The sequence below is a fragment of the Magnolia sinica genome, chromosome 13, assembly GCF_029962835.1.
Source record: "Magnolia sinica isolate HGM2019 chromosome 13, MsV1, whole genome shotgun sequence".
NCBI lineage: Eukaryota > Viridiplantae > Streptophyta > Magnoliopsida > Magnoliales > Magnoliaceae > Magnolia > Magnolia sinica.
The window spans coordinates 36,674,172-36,688,305 of record NC_080585.1 but is presented as its reverse complement, the minus strand read 5'-3'; the positions used below and the strand labels follow the sequence as shown (position 1 = coordinate 36,688,305).

At 40.1% G+C, this 14,134-nt stretch overlaps 1 protein-coding gene across 1 annotated transcript; it reads right to left on the bottom strand.

Annotated features, from left to right (window-relative positions):
* Positions 1-11,479: 11,479 nt before the first annotated feature.
* LOC131223587 (uncharacterized) lies at positions 11,480-13,553 on the bottom strand. The gene is made up of 2 exons (XM_058219022.1): positions 12,349-13,553; positions 11,480-12,037 (listed from the first exon to the last, which is right to left on the bottom strand). Exons 1-2 carry the CDS (start codon positions 13,343-13,345, stop codon positions 11,679-11,681), a joined length of 1,356 nt encoding a protein of 451 aa, XP_058075005.1. The 5' UTR covers positions 13,346-13,553; the 3' UTR covers positions 11,480-11,678.
* Between the last annotated feature and the right edge of the window lie 581 nt (positions 13,554-14,134).

Here is a 14,134-nt window from a genome sequence, read left to right as displayed (position 1 = left end):
ATGTATTTTTATGGCCCAATCGAGGGGCCCACTTTGATATACATGTGACTCATCAGGATGTATCTTTGACCCATGAGTGAGGCCCACCTATTGTGCATTTTGAGGCCTAGGTGCAGGGCCCACCTGTCATGTATTTAGAGCCCATGGGTTAAGGCCCATTTGAGGAGGCCCAGCATGATGTATTTGTGGCCTGTTGTTGAGGCCCACCTTGATATTTATAAGGCCCATTTGAGGAGGCCCACCTTGATATATTTGTGGCCTGTTGTTGAGGCCCACCTTGATATTTATAAGGCCCATTTGAGGAGGCCCACCTTGATGTATTTATGGCCTGTTGTTGAGGCCCACCTGGATATTTATGAGGCCCATTGTGATGTATTAGGGCCCATGGGTTGAGGCCCATTGTGATGTATTAGGGCCCATGGGTTGAGGCCCATTATGATGTATTTGGGGCCCATGGGTTGAGACCTATGGTGATGTATTAGGGCCCATGGGTTGAGGCCCATTGTGATGTATTTGGGGCCCATGGGTTGAGGCCCATTGTGATATATTTGAAGCCTATGGGTTAAGGCCCATTGTGATGTATTAGGGCCCATAGGTTGAGGCCCATTGTGATGTGTTTCTGACTTATATGTTGTGGCCCCTTTGATATATTTTCAGCCCATGTGATGAGGCCCATCTTGAGGTATTTGTGGCCTACATGGCTAGGCCCGATGTGGTGTGCATGCAGCTCAATGCGGGAATGTGCACCCGATGTAATGTGTGATTTCACTATAATGTAGGTAATGATGTTGATGGTGGGCCATGCATTGGGAGCAATGTTGGTTTGACATCCACATTGTAAGATTAATGTTAGTTAAATGTCCACATTATAACTCTCCCTAGTGCCCATTGATAGGCCCATACTTGTTATGTGTTGGCCGTCTAGGCCCATTTGCATTGTAAGGATAGTCCATCACCTTACAACATGCTTAGTATAATTCCATGACTCATGTCATACGCACCATATGTATCCATGATATGAGTAGTGATTGATCATTGTATACGCCATTAGGCAGACTATTTACAGGACTCCTTATGAGATGGAGTGCCCACATTATCGCGCCGTACGCACAGGATTGCTGTATGACTGGATAATGTGACTCATGCATCTCGCATATATGTGACTTGATCATTATACACCCTAGCGACATCAGGGTCGTGGCCTTCACAGACACATCGTAGATGGCCAAATGGGACACCGAAAATATTTGGTTCTAGCACTATGGGCACTTAGGATGTCCTTGGGTGAAAATTTCAGAACCTCCGAGGCCATGAGTAGCCCCAACGTCTAGACCGAGTGGAATATGAGCGCCCGAGTGCCGAATACCAGTAGGCCGCGTCTCCCACTATGTCATGGTCGGTTGGGAGGGGGTGTAGCCTTATCTGCCCGAGTGAGGGGGCTATAAGCTAGGCTGAGTATGATCAGCTCATAAATGGGTCCGCTATTGATGAGCCGGGTAGGTATTGGAAGACTACTGGTAAGGTGAATAGTGAGGTCTATTCCGCTCGCTGGGCTGTGCAGCTAGGGAGGAGGCAGTCGGAGTGGAGTGTAATAGACCCCAGTGATTTTTTCAGAGAGCAACCGTACTGAAATGTGGACTTATTGAGAAGGAATTGCATATTCATTCATTCATTCATTCACTATCCACTCGGGCTAGTGGTGCGTAACTATTTGTTACGTGTACCATTGCATGGCCAGGATTTCGGTTGGGCGCGCAACTAACCTGAGATCAGGAGTTTACCACATTGTGTCTGACTATCCAAATTTGGGTATGAGACTAATTTAGATAGAAGTCCCTTGTGATGGACCCCATAGCCTATGATACTTCGTACTATCATCCCGACTTCACATTCCAGCATGGTCATTTCATTCGCACCGCATATCACATTGCATCTGCAGTACTTAGCATTTTGGGTTAAAATATTTTTGCACTTATATGGCCTAGATGAGGTTGATGGTATTCGTAACTCATCAGGATTTACATGTTGCATTGCATCCTCAGCATCTGTTATTGTCTTATTATGTTTTGCATCGCATGACCTTGGTACGGCTGATAGCACTCATGGACTTGCCAGTATATTTTCGCTTACTCTGATATCATATGATTCATGTCTTGTCAGTATTTTCGCTTATTCCAATGATGTATGATTTATGGACTTTATGGTATACTTGACACTTATCTTGTGCACACACTTTCACCACCCTCTAAGCTTTTGTAAGCTTATACACGATAGATGCTGCAGGTGGCGTTAGGTTGCAGCAACGTTGAGTCTGGAGTGTGCAGCTGTCCTCTGGAGCTTTGATTTCGATATATGTATTTCCCTTTCAGCATTGTATTCAAATGTTTATATTAGTGGATATGTGGTGATGATGTTGCCTTTATAATTTGGGTATACTTGTGGTTATGCTCCATATAAAAAAAAATCATACTGAAAATCCTCCTTGTAGGATCCCAGGATCGGAATCTGGTGCATGCGCGCTGGGAGCCGAGAATGGGATACTACGGAAGCTGTCCGCAACGGATCTGGCGATCGAAAATTTTGTGAGTCCGGTTTTCGAGTTTAGGGCGTGACAAGAACGTATCCCTTTGAATGCATGGGGTACCTTATGAACATGCATTCAATGGTTTTACTATCAAGTTTACCTCTATACGGAGTAAGAAGCAAAATATATCCCAAAGATCCCCAAGGGTGTAAGTTGGCTATAGAAGGATCCTCCCAGACCACATCTCATATGGAGTCTTAGGAATGGATTTAGATGAGACTTTATTAAGGACGTAGACGGCTATTAATAGTGCGTCTCCCCAGAATGTGGTAGAAACATTTGCTTGTGTCATCATCGATCTAACCATATCCAATAATGTCATATTCCTTCTCTCTACAACACCATTTTGTTATGGAGTATAAGTCATTGTGTATTGCCGAACAATGCCAATGTTTTCACAATATGATTTAAATGTTTCAGATGTATACTCGTCACCTCTATCAGATCGAAGGATTTTATTCTTTTTCTCAAGCTGATTTTCCACCTTAGCTTCATAATTAAAAAAATAATCAAAAGCCTCAGATTTGTGTGAGATGAGATATACATATCCATAGCGCGAGTAATCATCAATGAAAGTGACAAAGTATTGACATCCATTTTTGGCATGTACATTAAAGGGTTCATAAATATTTGAATGGATTATATCTAGTGTGCCTTTCGACCTAGCCACTTTAGGAAATGGTTTCTTCGAAGTCTTCTTGTATACACAATGTTCACAAAATGGCAAATCAACTTTGGATAAGGAGTCTAACAGACCAGAACGTACTAGTCTTATCATACGATCCTTTCCGATGTGACCTAACCTCGCATGCCATTTTTGAGATTCAGATACTATAATTTCATTTGATATAGCAGATAAAGCAAGAGGTGCATTATCACTATCTACGTTTAGAATAAATAAATCTGAAATTAAATTTTTTCATGCAAAGATGAGGTTATTTAGTCTTAAAGAAACTTTTGTCCCGAAAAATCGAATATCAAAACCATCAAATAATAACCTATAAACGGAAATTAAATTTCGATACATCCGCGGTGCATAAAGAGTATCACAGAGGATTATTGTTTGCCCTATGCACGTACGGAGATGGGAAACACCAATCCCTAGTACGTCTTCGACAGCATTATTTCCTATATACACCTTGTAACTTCTCTTGGTTATAAGTCGGAATTCCTCGAGTCTTCGATGACTCCATGCCACGTCCTTTGTTGCGCCTGAATCCAAAATCTACTTGTTAGATATAGTATCAACGGAAAGGATTTCAGAACAAATGCCTACATACAAAGTATCTAATAACTTAGGAATTATCATTTTTTTATGAGCACACTACCGAGCATAATGGTTAAAATTTCCGCAGACAAAGCAGACTATATTTTTCTTTTTCTGCTTCTTCTTTCCATTCCCCTTCTTAAGATTTGGAGGAAGTGTTGTAGACTTCTGTTCTTAGTTATTCTTTTTCACCTTCTTGCGAGCTTTGAACCGTTTCTTGTTAGTTTTTCGCTTATGGGTCTTTGCTACAAAGGTCTTGGTCGAATCTGACTGAATTACATTCATTTTAACCCCATGTACCAAGTGGCTACAAAAGTCTCTGAACGTAGTGATAGAATCAGTATGATTCAAAATTCTTATGATTGGGACCCAAGACAAGGAACGGTGCATTACTATTATCTTTTAATTTTCGGTCAATTTATACCCAACATTCCTAAAGGCACCTATCATCTGCTCCATCTTACGAATATGATCTTTGATGGGATAGCCGACAGACATCCTATACTCCTGAAATTTTAATTCCATTACCCGAACTTTCGCATCTGACTTTTGCGCATAGGCATTTGTCAGTGCTTCCCAGATTCCCTTAGTCGTTCATGCACTTCATACGTAGGTATGAATTATTTGTGCATAGTGTTAATAAGGACATTACGGGCTGAATGATTCTGTTTATGCCACTTATTGTAGCGAGTCATTGCAGCCCTATGTTCCCCTAAATTTTTGTTTTCAACCAGTATTGGTTCCTCTTGAATCTCATCGAGTGTGTGTGATATATCGTCCTCATCCAGAAGGCTTCGCACCGCGTGGGACCAGTATTTGTAGTTGTCATCGTCGAAATGTTGTCCTTTCAGTTGTTCAGCGATTAACGCTTTGGTGGTCATCTCTTCATTGCATAAGTATCACTACTTAGTTATGATCTAAGGTATTGATTCTTATCATAAGCATTTCTATATGTTATTCAAATTTTCAAACTATAAAAGTAGTCAACACATTTTAACGAGATCTAAAAGTCCGCATTCCCAAATAGGTAGTGTAGATCAATCAAGTTATCTATTTAAGATGAGTTTAATGTTTTTATAAGAATAAATTTGTATAACGTACAACCTTCCATTACTTGGTTGTATGCATCATTTGGTGGAAGTGAATAAACTCCTACTCAGGTTCCGCACAACCTTTATATATAGGGAGCATAAGTACTAAGTTTTCTATTTTCAAATGAAAAATGGGCTTATATCTAATCACATCAACACAAATTATATCACACATATAAACATCATCATCAGAAAGAAAAAAGAAGTGCTAAGATATGAAGAGAGTTCTATCTTCACTAGTGATCATGTCCATTAGCGATAGATCAGATTATCACCGTTAATGATCATTGTTGATGATGGATCATTTCATCAACATTGATCATCATAGTTAATTATCGTTTCGATTACTAATGATCTCTAGATCACTAATTCTCAAAGTAGATTTTATCTACAACATCCATCCATTTTGTTAGCTTATTATAGGCATAAGCCCAAATCCTATTCCAGTTAGATATGATTGTCCCTAGGTGTGATTGAAAGATCATATCAGTCCAGCAAAATGATCACAAACATTAGGGCATATGGTAATATTTTACCACAAGTTCATTAGTGATCAGTGTATTAAACCTGATTCTCGAGATATGAAAATCAATATGGCGGTGGATCTGATGGATGGATTGGATCACGGATCTATTATGCCATGCTGGCATGTGTGGCATGTACATGAGTTTTATTGTTTATTGCTTATATTGTTTCAGTTAGATCTATCTTACTATTATCATTGTGGCAATGATATTAGTGAGACTGCAGTGTTCGCTGTGGACCATTGAAAAAAATGATGGTGACTCACCATCCTAGCATGTGGCTCTGAGTTGTAGCTATCCATACCATCCAAATTGGTAGTTTCCATTATAAATAGAGTATATCTCTAAAATCACACTGATATAGAAATCCTAACCATCCAATTTGCAGCTATCCAATGGATGGTTAAAAGTACAATGCAATTGTGATACCGACGTAACACAGTTGGTCGCCGATTTCGGCAATTGGAATTTCCATACAACTTATACGATGGAATCACAGTCATGCTTAAATGTTGCAGAACTGGGAATTGCACCAAACTTAAAGCGAGGTGGGGCCTAGCAGTGAAATTAAGCGAATGGGCAAGATCCATGACTAGTGTTTAAAAAATGTTGTAGTCTACCAAACCAACGATCGCCACCACAATGTGGGCCCCACATGCACAATCTGATGAGCCAAGCAAAAGCTCTTCATCATTGATCCATGTTCGCTGTGTAGGATGGGACTTTCAAAGTGACTCCCACCCATTTAGAGGTTTCAATGGTAGATGTGCAATCCCCACTGCATATAACAGTGTGGTTCACTTGATAATTACATCTGCCTTATTTTTATTTATTTATTTATTTTAAGCATAAAAAAAAAAAAAAAAAGAGCTCTTAAATGGATGGACGGTTTGGATATAACAGATACCTCGTGATCAGACACACATGACTTGTTGATCACGATACAATAGCTATATAGCTGGTGTGATGTACACCAACCTATACAGTAGCTATATACCTCGTGATCAGACCCACATATGTTGATAATTCTAACAAGTGGGTCCCACCGTTTGGTAATCCAAACAGGGCCATGATTGCCACATGTACACCGCATGGTAATCAGCAATGGGATGCAACGGATTAACGGTCTGGATTAAACATCTATAGGCCCACTTATTAGAATGAGAATGCGTATACATAGCCCAAAGATATGGCCCACTTATCACATGATTCCTTGTAATGGAAATCAGTGTGATCTACAAGGTATCTGGCGTGCATGTAAAGGTAACCATTATCTTTACATGTATGGAAATGTAAAGGTCTACACGATCACCTTGCATACGTGTATTCAAATTATTCAACATCATAATTATTCATAATCTAATCCACCATACACATGGCTTTATGTGTATGGAATCCAAATCATTCAAATTGTCAGGTCATGGTAGTGGGTACTGTCCACAGCAGTCTTGTCCCGGTCCAAATTTTATACATGCACATACATCCACGTGGGACCAAATTTGGTTCATATGTGCACATCAAGAGTCACAGTGCACACACTGATCCGATACCATACAAAAGCCATGATCAGGATTCCAATCCAAAAAAAAATGGCCACTTACCTTTTTAGATGAAAATAATCAAAGATCCGTTATTGAATTGCTTTGAAACCACTGTTGGGAAGTGTGGAAGTGTGAGCCCTTAAGATCTGACGGTCTACACGATATGGAACCCTCGCAAAGCAGAAGATTAACGCTCCAACGGCTCGCCTATCTACTACTGGAGCAAATGGATCTATTCACACCTTTAATCCTACGATATAGGTGGGCTCGGATCATGATCTATGGATTAGATCGTCCCAAGGACAAGCCAAAATGGACAGATTACTGTGCACACTATATCTTTCTTTATACTCTTGGTATTTCATATAATTGATGCCCTTTTACAAGAGAAAAGCTCATCTCTTTTTATAGGAAAGGAAGGGGATGGGATGAGACCAAATAATCCGGTCTTCTCCTTATCTCCCATCCAAAATCAAATTCAATTTTGAATTTGAAAACTTAACAAAAAGGAAGAGGCCGGAAGAAGCCTAAACTTATAGGACCCACCCACTAGTGATTGCTCACCAGTGGGCCCCACTGGTCTACGTCCAACAAATTTATGCCATGCTAATCAAGATGCTCATCCTTTTGTGAATTCTCTTGTGAAAGACAGTATCTCTAGGAGTAGTTTTCTCATCTATTTACATATTATCCATTGCCTTAAGGGGTCGTTTGGCACCGTGGATTGGAGGGGATTGGCAATCCCCAGGCCGTTTAGCACCATAAAGTAACAGGGGGTTGGCAATCCAGGGGGTTTGCAATCCCCTCGATCTGGGGGTTTGTAATCCACGCTCCGACCTTCGATTAGCTTTTTGAAGTAGCTCAATGGTCGGAAATCCAACCGTTTTAAATTTTCTTTAAAAACCTATTCGCATGCACCCATTTACCGCAACTCTCATTCATCTTCTTCAAAAAAGCTCATTCATCTTCTTAAAAAATGTTGTGACCATTACCTGTCCGGTATCGGTGAAGGTTACTGCATACGCTGCTAGAGTCTGCCGAAAGGTTGCTGCGGATCGCTGTTACAGAGTTATAGAAGGAGACGGATTGTTTTATTTGAAGGTGACGAACAGTAAAGGTTGGTTTATAACGTTTTCTTTTAATGAATTATAATTTATTAGTTGCATGGCCCATTAAAATGGTTATGCAAAATCTGTTCCGATTATGTGATGACTTGTCAAAATTTATCCGTATGGCCAAAATATTGTACTAATTTAGGCTTAACATGGGTCACACCAAATTAGATAGTGAATGGAGGGACGATAACACTTTATTCATATGTCCCACCATGATGGTTATATGGACCGTGTAATCCAGCCATTATATAGCCCATTAAAATTTAAGATTTGAGAAAAAAATCTAGGGGTAAATATCATTCAAGTGGATTAACTGGAACTACCAATGGCCCTAAAATTTAGGTCCTACGCCTAAAACAAATTCAACCATTATAATTACTTTTACACACTATTTTTAACTGTGTGATTAACTGGAACTACCAATGGCCCTACAATTTAGGTCTTACGCCTAAAATAAGATAACTCATATTATAGTCGGAGTGAATTTCCAACTATCATTAAGGAACCTAAAGAACTTTGATTTTTGTAATAAAAATCAAGTTTGCAACGTCCATCCTCGTGAAGCCACTACATTTTAATGTCCTTCATGTAGGCTCAGTGTATTCTTTAAAATACACTGCAGGGCTACCATCATTCATCCATATTATCCCCTCCGTCCATCTGTTTTATAAGATACTTTTAGTAGATTACTCTAAAAATAAAGCATATAAAAAAACTAAGTGGACCACACTATTGAAAAAAGTATTAATTGAACATCTACTGTTGAAAAATAGATTCTTATTGAATTAAGGTATCTCTTAGAGCATAGAGAGGTAGCACGATTTTTCATTGAATTGCCTGTTAAGTTGAGGTGGGAGTTTCTTGTAAACAATATTTGAGATTGGTATGCTTTTAGTTAGCTTTGTTAGTTTGGCAATTTGAGTTTGTATAACTTTAAAAATATTTAATATTTGACAGTCTTTATCCTTTTATTTATTAACGTGGGTGCACGTATGTTTTGTAATTTCTATGGTGTGTTTTTAGACCACCCGAAATTATAGTAGATATGTTTATCTTAACACATGACAATGGTGAAATTTAGTAGGCCCACTTTTCTGGCCCACCAGAAGTTCGGAATTACATCTTTCTTTCTTTTTTTCCAATGTATATATTTTGATGGGCTTGTTATAACTATTATTTATGTTGTAATAAATTTTAATCGATTTGGGTATTTTAAATAATTTACTTGGTCTCCTTAAATATTCATACAAATATACTACAAAATTTAAGGGGGTTTCAAATCCACACTCCTAAACACAAATTTTGCAATCCAGAGGGTTCCAAATCCAAGGTGCCAAACAAAAACAAAGGGTTCCGAATCCTAGGGGTTGGCAATCCAGGGGGTTCTGAATTCAGGGGGTTTCAAATCCACGCTCCCAAACAGGCCCTAATGGATCTAGTTTGCTTTTGTTTTTATTTTAATAATAATAAAAAAAATCCCTCCATTAAAAAAAGGAAAAGATTTTAGCTAAAATATCATGATTGCATATGTTTTTTCATTAATTTGTGATGATCCAATCCATTTCACTAGATTTTTAAAATAAAAAAATAAAAAAAAAAGTTTTTTCTTTTCTTTTCTTTTTTTAAGGGCCCGTTTTGACCCACCGCAGTTCGTGTTGTGCATTTGGATGTACTTTCACAAATCCTTTCTGATTCCCTACTCATTGAAAGAAGCCCTAAAAACCCTATTGGTTTTCGGCAAGTCAACCAACAAAGCACACGGGGAACCCCCTTTTGCGTGGTTGTGTCCAAACGGTCCATAAGTTCAATTTCAAGATTTCAAGTTTTGAAGTGATGAGTGCCTTCACAATCCCCTTAGTTACCTTCCTTAGCATCTCTATGGACAGTTTTGGCTGCCAATTGTAATTACATTACTTTCAAGTGGGACTTGGAAGCAACAAGATTGTTAATGGGCTGGGATGGCCCTTGGGATTTCAGGCCTGGCCTGCTTTCCTGGGCTTGGGCTCACATATTAAGCCCAAGGGCCACACTGGGAATAAAATTCAATTTATTTGGACTATGTACTTCAAATATTTCATTCCTTGGTAAATGTGTAGTTGAACTGATGATTAGAGTGGCATGATTTTTTGATTTTTTTTTTGGCCATTGTACATGCATGGTGGGGAACACCTAATGAACAGCCAGATCCTGCACAAAAGTGAGTGAACCCGATCTCGGGCCTTGGTTTTACTTTGCAGGCTGGATTGGACAAACCTCGGCCTGTTGACAGCCCTAGAAAGCAATGTAACTGCCAGGAGAGGGCTGTGCCTGTCCACAAATGCTAGGAACATCATTATATTTGGTCAGTTCTTGTTTAAACCTATCCTTTCCAATTCAATTCAATTCTGCATACAAGGGGAAACCTAAATGCTGTTTATGAACTGGAGCATTACTGTAAAATGAGACGGATTTGATAAAACTCATGTAAGGTTGGAACAGAAAGAATAGACACCCCAAAAATCAGGCCATTTCAAAAATCAGGTTGGCCACAACACATGATTTTAAAGGATTTAGGCATGATTTTAAATGGTGTGGCCCATCTGAGTTTTGGATCGACCGACCTGATTTTTATGAGCCAAGGAGAACACTATTGGGTGAACAAGTCATGGTTCGCAACATGAATCACTTGTGCATCCAAATGCATCCTGAATACAATCTACGAAACTGAAGCACAAGTGCAGAATAAGCAATGGTTTCAATACAAACTCATGAAAGGTTGGAACATAGAGAAGAAGAAAGAAGAAGAGCAAAAACCAACTTAAAGGAGGATGCACCTACAATCGAACTGTTAGAATTTCGTTCTTGGTTATCTGAACTTCTTCAAAAAGTAATTTACATATCTTTTTCATGTTGATCTATCTGATATTTGCAGTTTGTTATAGGTAGTCTTGCCAAACTAAAGAAAGCAAAGATTTCAAGTGTAGCTTTCCAATTAGTTAGTGTTTTTGAGTCTTATGTAGTTGTTTAAGAGCCTTAGATTGAATTTCAATAAGCTAAACCCTTGCAAAGAGAGAGCCCTAACTACATCAGCTGGTGTTAAATCTTAAATCTTAAACCACATGTGGCATTGATGCACCAAATTCCGATCGTTCATCTGATGCGCCCTACTGAGATGTGATCATCCAAATCGTGGCCCACCATGGGTGATTAATGAAAATACGAGCAGCAGTCTACATCCCATGGACGATCGAATATATGGCCCATCTTCAATCTGTACCATTTGGTCTGTGGCCCATCTTCCATCTATAGTGCATGAAAATCATAGTCTTTGCAATGCTTGCTCAAAAACCATAAATCTAAAGAAACAGCAACTGGAAATGGCGAAATATAGGCATACATTAGTGTGTTAATTTCAGCATTACAAGAATACATCTCATGTCATGCTTTCTTTTACTGTTGTTCGATACATTGCCCAGTCTTTTGTTAGATACTGTGTCGATATCATTTTATCTTGAAAGATGGAATAGAAAAGGCAGTCAAATTTGGAAATTTCTCTATACAATTTCACACGATTTGATCATTGCAGCTGCGGAAGCTGCACAAGTTCGTCTATGGCCTCCTGAAGAATACAATCAAGGATGAGAACTGCAAATTCAATCCCAATCTCTTCAATTTCCTCCGATTTCGATCCATTCCTCGTAACCCAATTTGAGTTCTCCGCGTCCTCTTCCGCCAACTTGCAAATCTCTCGCCACAATTCAAAAGAGCCGGGACGATTGTGTCTCATCTTTTGTGGAAGGTCACCTTCATCATCAGGTGATTTTAGTTTGGTGTTATGCAAGATTGAAATACAACTAATATGTGAAGATGGGTACTCGAAATTTTCGGGTCCGGACAGTTTCCTTCTTGAATTTGACGGGCTCGGCCTTGGATCTTCTGTTGGTCACAAACATCTTATTAGAACAGAGAAATACTCAATTTTAAAGAATGAGAAATGCTGACCCAAGATGCATAGAATTGAAAAGAGCAATCGGTCCACACAAGTGGGTGACCATTCCTAGACCAAAAATCAGGCCAGTCCTCTGATCAGGTGGGCCACACATGTATGACTGAATATAGACCGTTAGTCATCTTTTCTATAACCATCCAACGTTCTTGTACATGTATGGTCCAGACATTAAAGCAGCCAGATTTTTGGGGAGGGGCATGTTCAAGGTGATGGCCCTTCTAAGGATCTATGAAATTACCTGATGTAACTGTTTCGGAATCCATAAGAAATTCAGTGTCGATGTCGAAGGCGCGATCAAGAACAGAGACTGGGCTTGAATTCTCAGAGCTGCATTCAGATTCCACTTTCTTAGCAGCAGAATTCCTGTTCTTCTTCTTCTTTAGACGCTTCGCTCCATCGGAGACTAAGATTTCCTTGCCGTCGATACGCGTCCGGGAGATCTCAGCCCTCGGAACAAAGCATTGTTTTCTGGAAGTCTCTTTCTTGCAAGGATTGGCCGCGCGCTTAATTTCACTGCAATCTCTGGCTTTCTGCGAACACTTGTCGCACATCCTCACCTCCGACACCTTACTTCTGCAGCGATCATTACTGTTTTTCCTCACTTCCGACGCCTTAATTCTACAGTGGTCGTTCCCCTTCTCTCTCCGGATCTCCTTCGGCTTTCCCTTCTGTCGATCAGCCCTCCTCTCCTTCAATTCTCCAAAACCCACATCAGATTTCAACCCCTTGGGCCCCAAAACAAGAGATTCATCTCCACCGGCCGATCCAAAGCTCAAGAGAAGGAAATCCTGGTTCTCCTGCCGCAAGAACGTGGGAACTTCACGAAACGACGTGGACGCCCGGACCCCACGATGGATTGGAAAGATCTCGGCCCAGCTGTTGAGAGAATTCGCCGACCGGCTCCTGGCGATCGATTCTGGAGCCGTCCGAGGGAATTCAGGCATGGATTCGAGACCCATTAGCCGTGCTACTAGGCTAGGTGAAGCTGCAAAAGAAGAAGAAGAACCATTGATCTTGGACTGAGTCTTTTGATCTTCAGAAGGGAGAATATCAAATCTATCAGCTTCTTCAGCGCAATTGGAAGGTTGGATATAGAGGTTATTGCCACAAAGGAGACGGCGTAGGATCTTTGGGAGGCAGCCGGGTGTGGGCGAATTGTCTGAGTTTTGGGAGCGGGCATTGGTGTAAGAAGAAGAAGAAGAAGGAGAATGAGAAGAAGAAGAGGAGATCTTCATTTGAGAAATGTTGGGAGAGAGAAGTTGAAATCAATGGAGGGAAGATGCATTTATCATCCTTTCAATAGAATAAAGAGAATAGAGAGAGAGAGGGAGGAATTTGAATGATAGGAAAGAAAAAGAGAATGTTATCATGCTATAATGGTAGAGAGAGAGAGAGAGAGAAAAACAGAGTGGTTTGGAGAGAAATTTGAAAGAAAGGGAGGGAAAGTTGAAGGGAATATACAGGTGGGAAAGGGAGAGAAATAGGTGTGCAAGGGAAGAGCTGGTTTTATCCGTCGCGACTAAGAATCTACCGTTTGTCGCCACCAGGACGCGCTCGTGGGAGTGGATGGTACCTGCATGGAGACGGACCGTCATTGTGGCCGGGTGTACATCGAGTCACCCAAGTCAAGCAGTCCTTAGCTCGACTAGGCTCGGCCACTAGCTGACCTCAGCTTGAACTCGGCCTAGCTCGGTCCTCATGCTTAACTGGCCTGCTAGGCTTGATTCGGTCAGTAGCTTATGCTAGATCGAGCCAAGTTTAAGCTAAGATTAAGCCAAGTTCACCAGTGCAGCATTTTCACAAACATAATTACATCTTCAAAATCTCATTGTATTTGAGACAGCAACAATAATTTTACATGTATTTTAATCAAATGCTTTCTCAGCAACATATAAAAAAATAAAAATTATTAATTTTATGTACACACCTTCCTTGCCCCCAGCCAAACTTCTTTGAATTATTTCATTAAACACTAGGTGGGTTAACATCAATTTCAAAGTAATCGAGTCATTGAATTGGCTCAG